Source organism: Rhodofomes roseus (genome assembly GCF_022264815.1).
Source record: "Rhodofomes roseus strain CIRM-BRFM 1785 chromosome Unknown C8Q71scaffold_16, whole genome shotgun sequence".
NCBI classification, from domain to species: Eukaryota; Fungi; Basidiomycota; class Agaricomycetes; order Polyporales; family Fomitopsidaceae; genus Rhodofomes; species Rhodofomes roseus.
This window is the reverse complement of record NW_025952972.1, coordinates 290,681-309,327: the sequence shown is the minus strand read 5'-3', so window position 1 is coordinate 309,327 and position 18,647 is coordinate 290,681. Positions and strand designations below refer to the sequence as shown.

At 55.2% G+C, this 18,647-nt stretch overlaps 2 protein-coding genes across 2 annotated transcripts; one reads left to right on the top strand and one right to left on the bottom strand.

The window, feature by feature from the left end:
* Nucleotides 1–272: 272 nt before the first annotated feature.
* C8Q71DRAFT_725277 (uncharacterized protein) lies at nt 273–1,631 on the bottom strand (the record flags this gene model as incomplete). The annotated part of the gene is made up of 5 exons (XM_047921685.1): nt 273–303; nt 537–681; nt 712–817; nt 995–1,417; nt 1,488–1,631. The coding sequence occupies 5 exons, from the start codon at nt 1,629–1,631 to the stop codon at nt 273–275; spliced, it is 849 nt and encodes a 282-aa protein (XP_047776711.1).
* A 15,138-nt stretch (nt 1,632–16,769) lies between these two features.
* Nucleotides 16,770–18,431, top strand: C8Q71DRAFT_689181 (uncharacterized protein; the record flags this gene model as incomplete). The annotated part of the gene is given in 7 exon segments (XM_047919842.1): nt 16,770–16,896; nt 16,959–17,072; nt 17,127–17,323; nt 17,337–17,677; nt 17,802–18,009; nt 18,066–18,245; nt 18,300–18,431. Coding segments are annotated over 7 exon segments (1,299 nt in total), but the record flags the coding sequence as incomplete, so codon positions are not given.
* Nucleotides 18,432–18,647: the final 216 nt, after the last annotated feature.

Genomic DNA, 18,647 nt, shown 5'->3' with positions numbered 1-18,647 from the left:
TAGCATGAACGTCATGTTATTCCTCGGTATTGGTAGTATTAATGACTATTCTTTCTGTTCTCGTAAAACCAAACATTCCCTGGTCCCAGTGGGTCTATTATAGGAATACTCAATAATACCTGGAATTATGGAGCATTTGTCCAGCATACCTATGTAATGAGCAACATATTCTACAGTATACTCTGAACATTCACAACAGTCTAGCAATTTATTTCCATTCACACAGAACACTGAAGAGAACATTATGTGTATTGCATTGCATTCAAACAGTACTAATAGCCTAAGGGCCTACTGAGTGCTACACTACATAGATCCAGTGTCCAAGATTACAAGAACAGTACGTAGTAAGCAGAGAAATATAGCAACGAGACAAGCGGACAATAACAACCAATAGCAACATGATGGAGTACATTGTCCTCAACAATGCTATATAAACTACCCATGCCGGCCAGAGCAGCGAGACAGGCTGTAGGGCGAGGCAGGGAGATGCTAGCCATCAGCATACCTCCCTGACATGAGACCAGGAACATGCTCACCATGCACAACTGAAATCTGAGTCTTGACGAGGTTCCGGTCCTTCTGCAAAACTCGCCGCCGCAGCACACGACTGTTGCTGAGTGGACGAGTGGGTGTCCTTACGCTCGCGCATGGACACATACAGCTTCAGGCCCAGGTCCAAGTCTGTTGGTGAGGAGACTGGGAGAGACTCACCAGGCTGCTTTGATGAGACCGGCACGAGCAGCGGGGGTGCTTGGCCATGGCCCGACCTAGGTGAACACCAGTTGGGCGTTGTGTTCATGCGCTGATACGCTCCCATCTGGACTACACCCCGATTCGTGGGGTATCGAGCTCACGCGCGCAGTTCACCGACTTAGACATTGCTCGACATTGGCCAGCACGCTACGACTACACTAAGAAGACTCTAGCGGAAGTCCCGTCCCACGAAGGCTCCAGTGCTACGACCACGGCCTCGGAAACCTCCCCTACGACCGACCGTGTCTCGAACAGGCTCGCTGAAGTTAATGCCTCGCTCGTGCCCTCCCAGCTCGGCGACGCTCGTAGAGAGCGACCCGAGGATCCTACGAATCTCCTGCTGGTCCTCGTTCAGGCGGTGGACGGCGTTAGCCAAGTGATTGAAGCTGTCGGGCAAGCGGCGATACTCCGGCACATACAGTGGGTCGAGTTGGTAGGAGACCGGAGCCAGAGGCTCGTCAACAGCCTCGCGATGCAGGACGGACTCCTCGGACCAGGCGATGGTCGGATAGGGCGCGCCCAACGAGTCGTGAGGCAGCTTGTAGCGCTGGAAGATCTCGTCGATGTAGTTCATGACCTCGACGACGTCGTTGAAGGAGTACGGCGATGGAACGGAGTTCGGGTCATCGGTGACCGCCTTGCAGTAGGACTCGAAGAGACCACGCTGGAAAAGTCGGTGAGGATCTATCACTGGCCGACGAAGGCGACAGAAGACCTACGAGCATCCAACGAACGCAGTTGGCCCACGACAGCCATTCGCCCCGAGATACGGGTAGGAGACGTGGCTCTACGGCGGCCTCACCCTTGATGACTTCGATCAAGCGGTAGTAGCGGGCGATGTGAGCCTCCGCGGTCGGTTCGACGCGTATGTTGGGCATGGTGGTGTTGGGAAAGAATCTGCAAGACAGCCTCGGGCGTATCGTCGCGGTGCTACGGCTAGCCAAGTACCGTTCGGGCGGTTACCCGGAGCTAATCACGTTCAACAGGGCCCGAAGTCTTACGCCATCCTGGTGCATTCTGTGTGTGCTCGCCGGCCCAGTCGATAGCCGGTATGCTGGCCTCTACGATTGGGCAGCGCTCGCATCGTTCGACTTGGATCATTTATATGCACGTGTTTTCCTGTTTGTTTAGGTGTCGCTCTATCCTGTATATACTGCGGGGCGAGCGCCCTCGAATACCAGATACCCTTACCCTCTCAACTTGTCCGTTCGTCGTACGTCCGTCAGCAGTCAGTCCGTACGCCAGGAGTCAGTCAGTACGATCGTCAGTCCGTCAGGGTTCGTCAACGCCCCGAGTGGTGTCTCTACATCTTGTCCTGCCATCGCTTGCCTCGTCTAGTCCCTCGTCTCGTCGTCAAGTCCTCGATTCGCTCGGTTCGTGACCGTGGTCTACTCGTCTCGAAGCGTCCGCTACTTTGTCGTAGAAGCAGATCGGGCCTGCGCGAAGCCTTGCCGACCTCGCCCCTTCCACTATCGACCATCGTACCATCTCGGTACACCCTCCTAGCCACTAGGTCTCGCATATCGTTGCTCGCCCTTCGTCGGGTGTGTTGTGTGTGGCCTTTGTGGTGCTTTCGGTCACATCATCTTGGAGCCCACCGCGAGGGGCGTGAAGTTAAAGCAGGATTTCCCGGCCCCGTCTGCTAGACATCAGCCCGGCCGACTACGAGGACTACGAAGAACCGATTTTCGCGTGGGTAATCGAGAGTCGATTAGGTCCTGGGGCCGCAGCACGATTTCGTCGTAGACCTGGTACACTCCCTTCGACTCAAACCCCTATCCCACAAGCTCCCGCAGAAGTAGAGCGTGTTCTTGGTTCCGACGAACCAGAAAGCTCCTTTGCAGAACGTCCAACTGCCATTCAGTCAGCCTCGCAGGATCCCCGTCGTCATTCGTCTCCGACAGACCGATCTGAGGACCGTTCGTCAGTTTTCGGCTCACCACTATCCTCCCTATCTCCGTCGCCACCCCTTGACGAGGTGGCCCCGAAAGCGAACACGCCTACTACGCGTAGAGGTTCGAGCAGCTTCCCCGTAACTCCACCCCCACCTACCACGAGTCGTCGAGGTTCCGGAGCCCGTCCCGGACCAGTGCAGTCCACATCGAGGACAGGTCCAACCCGCAACTCATCCAGTTCTACTACTCCTACGAACGAGCCAGATATGTCTCACGCCGCTCAGTCAGCTGCTGCAGTCGCAGCGCACCCACCTGCCATGCCTGCCCGAGGTCACTCGACCGCGCCAGTCTTCGACGAGACCGAACCTCTCTCGTTCAACAGATACTTCCAGGATCTCGAAACCCACTTCTCGCGTTGCGGTATCAAGACCGAGGGAGACAAGAAGTCGTGGGCCACTAGGTATCCTCCGCTACGAGTCTCCGAGCTATGGGAGATGCAACCTACGTTTAAGGATGCGACCAAGACGTACGACGACCTTAAGAGGTCGCTACGACAGCTCTACCCGGGGGCAGACGACCAGCACAAGTACTCCATCGCGGATCTAGACAAGGTCGTCACCGACCGCGTACGGCTCGGCCTGTCCAATGCCCTCGACCTAGCAGCGTACTACCGAGACTTCTACATGATCTCCGAATATCTCATCTCGCAAGGCTCGCTATCGACGCTCGAGCAGGACCGAAAGTTCCAACTCGGTTTCTCGCCGGCGCTGTGGACGCCAGTGGAGCAGCGCCTTCTACTGAAATACCAGGATCACCCTCGTCAGAAGCCGTGGAGTTTTGCGATGATCTACGAGGCGGCGCAGTGGGTCCTCGACGGACCTACCCCGGCATCGACGTTTCAACAGACCATAGTGATGTCCCCAGTGGTCTCGACGATTCCGACAGCTGCCCCTGCGACCACGGCTGGTGGTGTTAAGGCGGAAGAACTACTACCCCTACTACAGACGTTGATCAAGACGCTCGAGAACCAGCAGACCCGCGGTCGGGCACCCGCCGCGTCGAACTCGACCACGAGAGATGGGCCGTTCTGTTACTACTGTGGACGCCCCGAGTGTCGTATTGGCCGTTGCGAACTTTTCGACGAGGATACGAAGAAGGGACTGTGTATACGCACGGCGGAGGGCAAAATCGTGTCTTTCGATGGCAAGTTCATGAGCCGCGGCGACGGCCAGACACTACGTGACGCGATCTTCGAGTACGCGCATCGCATGGGCAAGCTAGGACACGCCTCGACACCTGCGACCGGATCAAACGCGATCTTGCAAGGCTCTAGGGCTGACACCATGCTATATGAAACAGTTGACAGCCACCAAGCCGCGACCTACTCGCTCGGTCTCGAGGAACGCCTCGACCGTGTTAAGGACGAACTTTCGTATCTAACGGTGTGTAGCTCGAGAGTGTCGTGCTCCCGAACGCGATGTTCGAAGTGAGGGATACCAGGTGTTTCTGGGATAAGGAAGGAAGGGGATATGAGGGGTTTCGAAGGGAGTAGTGCCGATAATGGACCTCGTAGCCAACGCTATGGCTCGCGGTCCCGTTCTCGGTTCTCCAAGCTTCGTTCCGGGCTCGTTCCGTGGTCGCGCTGTCACGCCCGTTCCGTAGGTGCACCGCTGTGCTCGTTCCGCGTCCTCTGTCCGGTGCTCTGTCGCTCCTTCCGCGGGGCGTAGTGCTCCCTCCAAAGGTTCGTAGCCCGTAGCCCTTGCGCTCGTTCCGAATTCCGATGCCTTGCTCTCGTGCCGAATACCTATCCTCTCTCTCGATAATCCTCAGCAGCCTAGAAATGTCGATGCTGACAAACCCAGGGGGGGCACTCCCAGCTCCAGAAAATGCAGGTTTCAAAGGTGCAAGCTGAGCTCACAGCTCTCTAGATTCGGAGGGGAGGTGACTGAGGTATGTACAGCTGGCTGCCACGCAGTAAGGCGCGACACATTGATGACTAAGCGTCAGCACTTGCCGTAGTTAGTAAGTAATGTGAAATCGAGCAAAGTCCTCGTAGTACAATAAGGGATGGTGCTCGGAGGGAACGAGTTGAGTGACAGTGGGTCCGGTGGGAAGGGTAGAATGTAGGGTAAGGATAAAATGATAGAAATGTGTACTTTCCGGGCCTAGGTGGGGAGCACTCCCCACAACGGAAATCTACGCGCAGGAGCGGCGGAGGAGACCGGTCTTCGACGGGGTCGTGATAGAGAAACGTCAGACCAGGTCGACCGCCAGGCCAGCCAACCTATCCGCGGACAAGGGCAAGTCCCCGGCTCGGGCACCGTCAAGCGAACGAACGGTCAGATTCGAAACCCCCCCGGAGACGCCGCCTACGAGCAGGAGTACTACGCCCTCGGTCGAACAGTCCACTGCACGATCCGCGAGCCACGCGCCACCTACAGCCACTGCGAAGGACGTGCCAGCGGGCTCGAGCACTACCCCGACCACGTCGACGCCTAGCAACGCTGCGACAGCCGACAAGTCTGCGACGATTCACCCGTTCGCGAACGTGAAAGACGCGACCTACGTGCCGCCAACTACCCGTAACTTTGGTGCCGCACCGACCAAGGTTAAGAATCGCGATGGCTCGTACACGAACCTCGCTCCGGTAGTTCAAGCCCAGATCGCGGAAACCGTTTACAAGCGGTCTATGACCACTCCAACTGTCAGCTTGACTATTGAAGAGCTCCTCAGCATCTCGCCCGACATCCGAAACAAGTATCGCGAAGCGGTTACCCCTCGCCGAGTAGCGCACGATGCCAACACGGTGTCGACGAACATGGCCTCTGTTGAAAGTAGCGCGAACGGCAGCGAACAGGAGCTCGACTGTCACGATAATGAGCTGGACCCGAACGCGACGATCATCCCTGACACGTACGAAACATATCTCCGTGTTCTGCCCAAGGGGGTTCCGCCTAGCGAACTAGTTGTCGCGGCTGAGTCGCACGCACTGCGTACCGTTGACTTGCTCATCGACCGGAAGGAGAAAGTCGCGTGCATCCTCGACCCTGGTTCACAGGTCATCTGTATGTCGGAAGCTCTCTGCTACCACCTCGGTCTCGCATTCGACCCCACGATCTGCCTCAGCATGCAGTCTGCGAACGGTGGAGTCGACCGCTCGCTGGGCCTAGTCCACAACGTACCCTGCCAAGTTGGACCGATCACACTGTACCTCCAGATCCACGTCATCCGCAGAGCATCGTACGACGTACTCTTGGGTCGGCCGTTCGACGTCATCACGGAGAGCGTGGTCAAGAACTACTTCAACGAGAACCAGACGATCACGCTCGTGTGTCCCAACACCAACGAGCAGGTCACCATTCCGACGATGCCCCGAGGACGCCCCCGATTCCAAGAGGTTTTTCAGAAGAGATCGTCGACACTTTCGAACATCTAGTTCAAGCCGAAGAGGATGAACAGGTCGCGTTAGTGATCGACTTCGAGAACGATACCCCTTCCATTTCCGCCTATGCCAATATCTCCTCGCTTGATAACCCGGTCCTAGCGGCCACATACCTCTCAGTACCCGACACCTATTCCAACTTTATTTTCGACAGCGTCCGAACCAGTACAGAAGCCAGCCAGTCATCGACGAATACCACCTATGCTTCCCACGTTCCTTCTACTGTTCCTCTCTCTCATACCCGCGCTGGCGATACCCGTAGTAGTTCTTCTTCGACTGAGGATGACGCCGACGTCGCAACGTTCGCGCAAGCAAAATCAAAGAAGAAGTACAAGCCAGTCGCGCGCAAGACTAGACCAGTTCTGGGCTCGTTGCCTGCCGAGTTCCGCATCATACGCGACATTAAGGGAGACCCGCTCTCGACGATGCGCGAGCTCAACCCGAATCCACCGCCGTCCGAGACAAGAGGCCGCTATACCGCCGAGCGGGCAGCGACCACCGATAAGTTGCACGACGATGGACTTCTACAACCCGCGGAGCGGGACCTCCTTCATCATTTTATGGCTACGAATAACAACGCGTTCGCGTGGTCCGACGACGAGCGTGGTAATTTCAAGGCTGAATACTTCCCGCCAATCGACTTTCCGGTCATTCCTCACACGCCCTGGGTCCAGAAGAACATACCGATCCCCCCGGGACTCTACAACGAAGTCTGCGCACTCATCCGACGAAAGATCGACTCCGGAGTGTACGAACCCTCGAACTCGTCCTACCGTTCGCGATGGTTCTGCGTTGTGAAGAAGGATGGGAAGTCTCTGCGACTCGTCCACAGTCTCGAACCGCTTAACGCAGTCACGATTCAACATTCCGGGGTTCCACCCACACCAGAATACCTGGCCGAACAATTCGGAGGACGGGCGTGTGGCGGAATGCTCGACCTCTATGTCGGATACGACGAACGGTACATCTCCGAAAGCTCGCGGGATCTAACGACGTTCCAGACCCCTTACGGTGCGATGAGGCTCACGACGCTTCCCATGGGTTGGACGAATGCAGTCCCTATATTCCACGACGACGTTACCTACATCTTGCAACCTGAGACTCCCGAGTACACGATACCGTACATCGACGACGTACCCGCGAAAGGCCCAGCAACCGACTATGGCGGCGAGGTCATCCCGCAGAACCCAGGCATTCGACGCTTCGTGTGGGAGCACTTCCAGAACCTGAATCGTATCGTGACCCGCATGCGCTACGCTGGAGGAACATTCTCGGGCGTCAAGAGCGTCCTCGCGGCTCGCGAAACCATGGTCATCGGTCACCGCTGCACGCCCGAGGGACGTTTACCCGACGAAACCCGGGTGGCTACGATTCGGAACTGGGGGCCTTGCCATACCTTATCCGACGTGCGAGCCTTTCTGGGAACTATGGGCGTGTGCCGAATCTTCATTCGCAACTTCGCGCATCGTGCCGACGCATTGGTACGACTCACCAGGAAAGACATGCCCTTCGAGTGGGGCCCGGCGCAGCAGCAAGCCCAGGACGACCTCAAGCAGGCCCTGCTGGAAAGTCCCGCTCTACGCTCGATCAAGTACGACACCACGTCGCCGGTGATCCTGGCGGTCGACACGTCATATATCGCCGTCGGATATCTCCTGTGCCAGTGCGACGAAGAGGACCCACGAAAACGCTTTTACAGTCGATTCGGTTCCATCACGCTCAACGATCGCGAGCGCAGGTTCTCCCAACCCAAGCTCGAAATCTACGGCCTGTTCCGCTCGCTGCGCGCGCTACGGCTCTACCTCATAGGCGTCCGCAATCTGGTCATAGAAGTCGACGCTCGCTACATCAAGGGAATGTTGGCCAACCCAGACATTGCGCCCAGTGCCAGCATTAACCGCTGGATCGTCTCCATTCTGACTTTCCATTTTACGCTCGTACACGTTCCGGGCTCGTCGCACGGACCCGATGGACTCTCACGAAGGACGCCTCAGCCTGGAGATGCGGCGGTCGACGAAGACGACGGGTTCGACGACTGGATCGACAACATGTACTCGTTCGTGCACATGGTCCAACCTCTCCGGCCCACCCAATCCCACCCTCCAGACATCTTTCAGGACGATGAGCCGATCGCGGTCCTGGCACTGACCGAGGACGGTCAGAATCTCAGTCAGGGGGAGGATGGCGACGACTACTCGATAGTACCTCGTTCAGACAAGGCAAAGAAGCTCGACGAACGACTCATCGACGTCAGGAAGTTTCTCGATCAGCCCGCGAGACCGGAAGGAATGGCAGACCGCGCGTTCGAAGCATTCTACAAGTACGCCGTCCTCTTCTTCCTTACGGCAGGAAAGCTATGGCGACGAGACTCCCAAGGGGCGCACAACATCAGGAAAAACGTTTCTTACTTCAGAGATCTTAAATAAGAACCATGCGATCTTAAGCGACCTCTGGTAACTTGTGCACCTTAAACGAGTGCAGTATGCACCTGAAGACCGCTGAAGGGAAATGAAGTACCTTTGAGATTTGCGCCTTGTTTTCAAGACTCGAGCCATGCAGCTTCAGTGCTCTACATTAAGACCCCTGGAGTACGTGTAAGCTAGCTAATGACTACCAAAGTGTTTGATACGCGTAGTGAGAGGTCCAATTGTTCAATAAGAACTTTGAAGCGCAATCCAGTACAGTATGAGTCGTCCATTCCTCTGGTAGATGCTCAGGAGAATCTCCCACTGATCCGGGGAACTTGGGAATCAGTTGGCAAGACTGCCGTACTATCATGCTGAGAGGTATTATCTCTCCTTGGGGATGTCCGTTGGCCCTGAGAGCGGGTTTGTTGACCGCGTACATCATATGGACTGGGTCGGCTGTACGTGCGAGCTTGGAGTACCATTCCACATACGCTAGTGGCCCTTGATCTGGCCAGGACGCAGGCGCGGGCAAGGCAACACTGGTCCGCGGGTCATGTATGCGCTGCGGGAGTCTGAAGATAACCTTGACTCGTCCTATTCTTGTTCCTGAGCGACATGCGTCTTTGAGTAAACAGATATTCATTTGAACGCGAGTCGGTGACATACCTTGGAGGCCGGTCGTCTCTGCATCACTCTCCTGCAGGATGACTGCTGTATCAAAACGGGCAGGCTGTTTGGCGCATGCTGGACGCGCCTTCACCACGTCGGTCTCATTCTTGTCGTCAGTCAATGGCTGGGGAGCGAACTTGAATCCGTGGAAAACGTCGACGCGATTGAACGGCAAGTTGGACGACGCGGTCTGAAGCTCAGTCGGAGTGAGGCGTCGACCAAGTTTGAGGGTATAGATATGCTGGAGGAGTGCGTGTGTGAAACCGGGTGCGTTGTGACGTTCTTCGACGAGCTTGATGGACTGGAGCGGTACGCTTGGATTCTTTGGCAGCTTGATCTGGGTGTGGCGCTTGGTCGAAAGGTCCGGGTCTTCAGACGCAAAGGCAGCGTCCTCGTCCGGATCCTCGTCGATCTGTAGCTTCCTGCGAATGGTAGAGCTGAGCATGATCATCTTCTCCTGGCGTGCTAGCCATCGGACCATCTGAGGACGCGCGTCGCGATGGTTCGACGCCCTCCAGCCGTTCTTGGCATAGTCGATATGAAGACGTTCGAAGGCTTCCGTGTTGTAGTTGTCTGTTGCGCCAAGCAACCGGATTGATTCGACGTAGTGGAGGAGGGAGTGGAACTTCGGGATCTTCATGTGTTCGCGCACGCCAAGATTGACCAGAGCTTGTTTGTTCTTGTGATAGATTTTGAGGGCGTCTTCCATGTACTGGAGGGTGGAGTCATCGTGGGTGGTGTATTGCGCGAGATAGATGAAGTCGAGTAGAGATCTGAACGCGAGCATGACGTTCTGAGGAATCTTGCCGACCAAGCATCCCAGCAGGATGCGTGCGATCTGCTTGGACTCCATACCGGATACTTGGGATAGAGAAGTGATCCCGTTAGCAAAGTGACGAGTCCCGAACGCGGGGGGAAGGGTGCGAATTCGGCGGTCCAGTTCATTCTCGTCGATGAGGTCGCTGCACCACTCGACGATGTGCTTCAACACGCCTTGGTAGAGCTGGTGGAGAATGTCGGGCGTGATGCACGAGTGGATGTCGGTGAAGGGGAGATCGCTCCAGAAAGGGCGTATGACGTATCCGGAGACGTCGAGACTGGTACACGCCCTCGCGTACGTTGCTGAGTTGGTGTTTCCGCCGCTTTTCTTCCTTGCAAGGCGTAGAACGTCCAGAGTCCAAAGCGCGCTCCTTGGCACTCCTGGGGAAGCAGCGTCGAGATCAGCCTCGGGTAGTCGGCACTTGGGGCACGTTCCGTACTTCGTGCAGGTAACAAGGCACTGCTCGGGAAAGTCTGCGACATACGTGGCGAGGATGGGGTGGACTCTGCGGACGGCGCCGTCGCCTCCGGTCACGTCGATCCCGTTCTTGCCGGCCTCAATCAAAGGTTCGAGGATGACGCGAACGGACGAGTGGAATAGTTGCTGCATGAGGGCACGCTGCTTGCGCTGCGTGATTCCATCAGAACTGACCTTGTCGACAGACAGGTAACCAATAAGGATGCAGGCGTGTTCGGAAGGTTTGCGGCGAAGGGCGCGAGGGATGTTGCCTAGAGTCATGTACACTGGATACGCGGCCTTGCTCCCGGAGAACCGCGTCAACTGAGTCTTGTCTGTTGCAATTATCACCGGGGCCACTGCTGCACCCACTGGTAAGAGACTCTGAGTGGAACGTCAAGGCCGGATACACTGGAAAAATATTATCAAACTCACCTGAATGGCATGCCACCACCGCCCTGTCCACATCTCATGGTAGATGTGGCTGGTGCGAGACGCGTCAGTGAATATGCGGCGCGGTCGGTAGACTATACGGTCAGCGTGCTCGGGGTTACCGAGGAGGGTTCGTATGGCCTCGATGATGTCGCGGTACTGGACAAGATGCTTCTCGTTTGGCCGGTCCTTGAACGTTAGCCAACGCTCTTTCCACTCCGCGCGTTCTGGAAGAGAGTCGACTCGTTGAAGAAGTGTGTATGAATTGTGATAGGAAAGGCCGAGTCTGTCCCGGAACTGCGGTGGCTTGAATCAAGGAGCCGAAGGGAAGAGAAAGAAGTATACGCACACCGGGAATCTCAAGAACTTTGTCAATGGAAGTTTGCGTGAGGCCCTCTTGGATGGCCCACGACGCAAATTTCCAATCCATCTCTGAGTCGAAAGGATCCCAGGGATTGTCATCACCGGCATGTTCCAAGTCTCTATCTGCACAGATGCGTTACAAGAATCCATTGATCTACTGCGTCGTACTCACCTTCATCCTCTGCAGTTTCTGTACGCCTCTTTTTGGCACTTCCGCCCCTGCTCCACACGTCACCCGCGTCTTCAACCATGCGGAGCACTCTCGCCGCTTCTTCATCCACCTCCTCAACTCGTGTGTCTTCATCGTCATCCAGCGCAATTGCAGTCCTTCTCAGTGGCCTAGATGAAGGACCGGCCTCCGCGTTGTTTTCACCTGCAGCCGCTGGTTGAGGGGCTGAGATACCGATGAAGTCAAAGACAGAGCCCAGGTCATCGTCTTCCTGGTCAAGAACATTGCGCCCCGGGCTCGTGGAACGTCGGCTTGCCAAGACGCTAGAGGAAGCACCGCTGCCAGTACTGCAAGTTGGAATAGTGAGGAAGCTTACGGACCAATTGCAGACCTTAACGTACCTATCGAAACCAGGTTCACTGTACCCGGATATTTCGACGTCGTCTCCATCCTCTTCAGAGTCCGAATCCGAATCGTCGAAATCAAAGACCTGTTTCAACTTTCCCTTCTTGTACCAGGCGCATTTTCGGCTTGTTGACTGGTGCGAGGTAAGGCCTTGTACGGTTTTGAATGTGTGGTTGCAGGCGGCGCAAGTGGTCCCGAGGATGTCTTCTAAAGACCTCTTTACCATCTCTATAAAAGCTATGAGTATTGATAACCAGTAGCGGCACGCAAAACTCACTGTTGTCGCGGAAGCGGAAGGTTGTATACTGCGCGCGACGCCCGTCGTGTTCGACTCTGTCGGACTCCTCGGCTCTCCTGTTCTTGTCAGGTGATCGCAGGCAAGTTCACTCCTCCATCTTCCTCGGGACGGTACTCTCCTCTTGATTTCACCTCTACCTCCTCCACCACCGGACATTGTATCATATCCATCACCCCTAATGCTTTATATTATCAGTGCAAGATTTTTACACACAATTATGAGTATTCTGTAACTAGCAGTGGCACGCAGGACTCGCCGAAAGTCAAGGAGGGCTCTATGACGCCCTTCCTTCGATGATGTCCGTCTTTTCCGCCCTTACGTCCTAATGTCAGGTGATTGTGGGCTTCCATTCATTGCTATTTCCGCGCTCGCACCGCACGCACTTCTCTCTCTCTCCACCACCACCGACCGCTTTCGCGTGAAGTTCGTGAAGACTTTTCATTGTTCAAAGTGAGTACTGCCTCTTGTCCCTTTCCTTTTGGGGCATGACACCGCTCGGTGGCGTTTGATTACCAATCGTGGGGCATACCCCGTGCCGCCGCGGCGCTCCACGTGTGGGTGGTTGCCCAACGATTTAAACAAAGGGGGCAGTGGCCGGCCGTAGTATCGCCTCTCCCAAGCAATTCCCAGGCTGCATTAAGTATATAGCGCGTGTCAGGACCCTGGTTGTTGCTCGAGTCACTCTGCAGAAGCTGTCCCGCGATCGCTCCGTCCCTTCGCCCGCCATGTCTTACGTTCACGTCCCCATCGATCTTTCCTCCAAGGATCCCGACTCTTGCACTTACCTGCATCGCCAGCTCGCTCGGGAAGATACTTCCTCAACCCTCGACGGTGCAATTGTTGTCACCGACCATCGCGACCCTTCGCCCGGTAAGTCCCCATAGATCCCGCCCATCGCCCACATACCACTGACGATGTCTACGCAGTTTACTTTTCACACCCCCCGAGCTCTGAGTCCGGCGGCACGCACAGTGCGAACGTTTCGAGCCCTGCTTCCAGCGAGCTCGAACTCCCGGACATAGCTGTTGAGATCAATCCGCTGCACCATATCTTTGGGCACCTCCTCGACGATCCTCGCTGGCCCTACATTCCCGCGGTCGACAAGGTAAGCGTGCAAGACTACGGGTATTGCCAGTCACTAAGCATCGCATAGACCGTCGAAGCTACTCTAGAGGATTGGATAACCCTCTGTCACTGCATCCGACGCGATCCGTATACTTTCAGGCTTTGGAGGTGAGTGTGGCACGTCAGCCACGCCACATATGCTGATTCACATGAAATGATAGTTTCACGTACGATCTTCAAAAGCAGACTATCCACATGTCTTCCCCCTTGCCATTGCACCAATTCCTTATCAACAGTTTAAACCAAGTTCTCTGGGCGGCAGTAACGGTAGGGCTCATCAAGGTCCGCACATGGACACCCACGGTCGTCGTGAACACTGCCCAGAGCTTGAAGGGACCGATACCCGACGCTAAAGACGGGTATTGGGGAAGGCCGGAGGGACGCGCCACGAGTTCAGCCGCGGCAAAAAAAGAGAAGAACCTGGCGGCCAGGTCGATGACCCCTGAGCAGAGGGCATTGGCGGCTGCAGAGGCCGCTAGGCTGAAAGCTGACGAGGCTGTAGCCAAGGCGAAGGCGAAGGCGGAGAAGGCTAAGGCCAAGCAGCCGAAAGGCAAGGCGGAGAAGGCTAAGGCCAGGGAGGATGAAAAGGCTCAGGAGCAGTTGGATTCGCGCTCGAAGAAGAACAAGAGGAAGGATCGGCAGGAGGTGGCACGCAAGAGAAAGCGTTCGGAGGATCCCCTCTCCGGCGTTGATGGCCCCTCCGACGTTGGTGGCCCCTCCGCTGTTGATGATCACGATCCTCACGCCGATGCCGACCCTCTCGCCGACGTTGACCCTCACGCTGACGCCGACCCTCGCACTGAAAGCTCTGGCGCTTCTGGAGCCAAGTCGTCCGCTCCTGTCCAAGTCCCGTCGTTCCCTCTCAGTCACATCCCAGACACCATCATCTCAATCGTCTTCCCTTCTGGGAGCACCGTAAACCTTGTGACAAATGAAATTGCCAAGGCCGAGAAGCCGGACCACCTTTCTTTCCGGGTAAGTATACACTCTTACCCGTCTGAAATGTCGGGAACACTAATGGCCCTTGTAGTTGGTTGAATACATGCGCGCCCCCGTCGACAACGCCTGGGGGGTACGTCTCCTGCTCGTCTTTGTGAATGTAGAAGAAGAGAAGAAGTACGAAGCTCCGAAATATTCCGACTACGTGAAGAAGTGCGCAAAGGAGAGTGTAGCCACGAAAACGGAGAAGGAATGGGCGCAAGGTTGGATCGAGACCTGCAAGAAGGTGTGCCTCCAGGAGAGGCTTTTCGATATGGGCGATGATCCGGGCCCAACTCGCGACCAGCAGCCTTGGCTCACCCTTCAGCACCTCATTGACGGGCACATCTTCATACACCGTCAGCGCGCATGGCTTACGTGCTCCGATCTCTCTGTGCCTAAGCACGTTGAGGAGCTGGAGCAATTGAGTCGCAGTAACACGGCTCGGACTCCGGCCACCTGGGAGGAGAAAGGGCTCGGGATCGTAGGTGCTCTTCGTTCTATGCTCCACACTTTACTGATTCTTGACGTGCCAGGCAATCCAAGACTCATACGACTCGAAGGAGACTGCCTCACGGCGCGACGTCTTTGAGATACGTTGGAGTGCTGCATTGCAGAACCTCTCACGGCGTGTCTTTGATGTTTGCTCCAAGGCCTTGACTGGCCAATTCTTGGCTAATCGGCGCGCATTCTGTACACAATACGGCATCAGCAGAGAAGAGTTCAAGGACATTGGGGATCGATCCAAGCGAGGACTTGACGTGCCAGCGTCTTCGCTGAACGAAGTGCTTGAAGACCTGAGTCGAACTGTCCGGGTGGGATCTACTCCGACAGCCACAGCACGCCTGAAGAACTTCGCCTATGACCTCGCCTTCCTCCATAAGCTGGACCCACCGTTGGAGAATGCCCAGCCTGAGCCCAATGCCCCGGTGCAGCAGCCTCTCGAGTGGGAGACACTCCAGAGTTTATACGATGAGGCGATGGATGAACATGTAGACAAGAAACAGCGGTTTGACTAGGGCTGTTTTTTGCAACTGTTCGCTTGCGCGTTTGCATCGCCCACTGTGTACTCTCCACATCGCTTTCGTATCGCTTTTCGTATGTACATAGTGGATATTGGCCTTTCTTGTTGCGCTCACTGTATAGATCTCGCTCTGACTATGCTATCTTGCGCTCTCGTACCCTCGCTGTCGTTGTATCTTGCAGTTGTCGTATCTCGCAGTCGTTCGTAGTGCCTTCGCTCGTGTAGGGTATTGTCTCGGTATCGTCATTTGTACATTCTGCCCGCCACGCAGGCTATATACAATCTTTGATGAAGCTATTACGTGTTCTAAGCATATGCAGATGCCCCGACCCCGCCGCCAGACATGGGTGGCGGGGTCGGGGCACGATGCCTTACAATACGCGCAACGTCGCGCGTATTGCTACCCTCCTAGAGCAAGTGCCGTGCCGGCCCGCAGCGCGGCCCGCCGGGAGGGGGTGGCGTGGTTTTTTCCCCGATACGCAACGCGTTGCGTATCGGGGAAAAAACCACGCCACCCCCTCCCGGCGGGCCGCGCTGCGGTCCGATCGTCCCGCGCGGCTCAGGCCTTTCGCCTTCAAGCTTCTGCGATCAACTGGGGCGTTCAAATCCCAACTTTCAATCTTTACTCAACCAGGAAGGTAGGCCTGCCTACCATGGCACTGATAATGACATATCTTACTAGCACCATGAACAGACAGGAATGCAGTTGAATATTGCCGAGATTAGGGAACTAACCGGGATCCTGGCGTCCGTTCCGACATCGACTTTGAGTCCCAATATGCAGTCACTATTAATGCGACTGCAACGTGGTAGAGTTTATTGCTTCAAATGCTCCGAATACACTTGAAACTCTATATATCTTTGTAGAACTCACAGAAACGGAGACCGTCACACCTTCTGGACCACTGTCTTCGACATCGCAAGGTGAGTGTCTTCTGCTGAAGCATCAGTCTAAAACGTTCTGATACCTGGTTCCCGCTCTTCATAGCCCCTGGCATCTCACAAGTCCAGCCGAGCGGAAAGAGCACTCAGAAGCGTTCCGAGGCTCGGCGGAAGCTGGCTCAGACGCAATATGACCCTGCGTCAAGACCTGCTCGAGTGAAGCAGGCTGCTCAGCCTGCACCACCTCGTTACCCCCTTCCGGCGCCCTGTCCCCGAAACGGAACACAGTACGTTGCACCTCAGAATCAGCCGGCTGCTGCTTGGGAATTGGCATCACAGCCACATGAGGCTAGGAGCACCACGATCAACATTTTCTTGCAAACGCTCACAGCGTACGACTTGCAGCATGATATCAGCCGATGTGGGGGTGTTCTGCTATCAGCGCATCAAGCATCATACGGCGGAGGGAGCGAGACCCTGTCTGAGATTGCCCAGAGGTGCATCCGTACGGCAAACTCGACTGCAGTCTTCCACCTCCACTTTATCGTTGCGCTCATGACACTCAGCTTCAAGTGTGCAAGGTGAGGGTGTACTCACGGTTCACTGTACCTATTTATTGACATATCCTGATATCTAGTCTGTCTAACTGGAAAGAATCCGTCAACCTCGCTGCCCTACACAGAGAACACCTGAGCCAAGATGCCAACTCACCATCTGTGCGAACTCTGCAGTACTGGTACGCCGGTGGTAGCAAGCTCATATCGCTTGCCGCAGGAGGTGAGATTCTACTAGTAGCGGCGACCGTGACGAGAGACTGATGATGTGCTGACGACTTCAAGGATCATTCTACATGCTGCTCTGGCTGGCCTACACTGATCTACGAACGCCATTCATTGAGGCAGACGGCAATATAGCGTACGATCTCGCAAATATACTTCGTAACCCGAATAGCGGTGAGTGTACAGACTTTTGTTGTTCCATATAGTACTGAACATTGCCAATCACAGAGAGCTCTGCAGGACGACTTGTCCAGAGCACCATCATACCAACGCTGGCGTTTCTCAGCCAACAATGCCCCGTCAAACTCGGTGAATTTTTCTCGACGAATTTGCTCTCAGAGCTGGCGATCTCTGCAGAGACCCTGTGCAGCGATCTGAGCACATCTGATCGTCTCTTCGACGCTCTGCCCTCAAAGTATGTTTCGGTGCATGACTCAGATACTCAATGCTGACATAAGAGAATGCAGTTCATTCCGAGCTCTTCCTCGCTCTTCCCTTGCCTGGGCCGCTTTTCAGTCACTAGAGCAGCCAGCGTTCAAGTTGACAGTGCCTCTCCTGACGACGCAGGTCACATGCGTCACTTCACTGTTTGACCCTCAGCAAGCCACCAATCGACAGTGTGTAGCGTCGTCGGACAGACAGAAGAACTCGAGATGGACGGAAATTCAAAGAGAATTCGCTAAGGACGCAGTAGAACCGTCAACTGTCGACGGGTTAAGGAGGCTGGTAAGTTGCATCCTACGTACCGCAGGGGTCGTTCTAACAGCCCTGATTCTGTAGTTACGGGAAGCGTATGTCAATGGCGTACGCGTAGGGCCTGGATACATACGCATCAACCCTGGCCTCTACGAGTAGGAGACACAATACTCAGGAGTTCGGGGAGGCTGACGATTGTTCCAATAGCAACGTACTCACCGTACACTCTTGCCACGGGGACATTGTTGCCAGCATATGCAAGTCTATGGAGCAAAGCATGCGAGATCGTCTCATCGATCGCTTGGCCAATTGTTTTGAGCCCAACGCTCTGAAGGTAATTGATACCGCTCAGGAGCGCGGTGACCATGTCTTCCAGGCACTTCATTTCTCCTGGTACAACCGTCATTGCACGACTGTAAGTGCTCTATAAATCTTGGATCTTCCTCAATGACAGTTCACATACGTCTGTAGGGACACGACGCTCCGACTGACGTACCTCCTATGAACTTGAAGAGGACTGGTGGTTTGAAGACAAACTACCATCAAATGATACCGTACCCCTCCAAGGACATGGTGAACTCGACGAACGTCTCAATCTACCAGTCCGTGAAGAAAATCCTAGGTCCAGTGTTCGAGTGGCTGGATATGAAGGTGAATGAATTGCCTCGTTTGTATCTCCCACAGAGAATTTGATGCCCTTATTAGTTCAAGGCGATGATCCCGGATGTATACGAGCGACTAGACGCATACGCGTCTATACTGCCTGGCAACAACCAGGCAGTCTCTGCGCCGTTTCTGGGCTTGGTCATCAACCTCAACGTCTCAACTGCGGCTCACAGGGATAGCAAGGATGACAGCATGTGCTTAGTCCTTGCGATCGGTGATTTTGAAGGCGGAGAACTAGTCCTCTATGAACCTGGTTTGACCATTCCTTTGCGTAACGGCGACTTTGTTGTATTCCCTTCTTGTGATCTGACTCACTTCAACCTACACTTCAAGGGTCGTAGAGCCTCTATTGTACTCCATACTGACCGGGAAATGGCCAAATGGCAC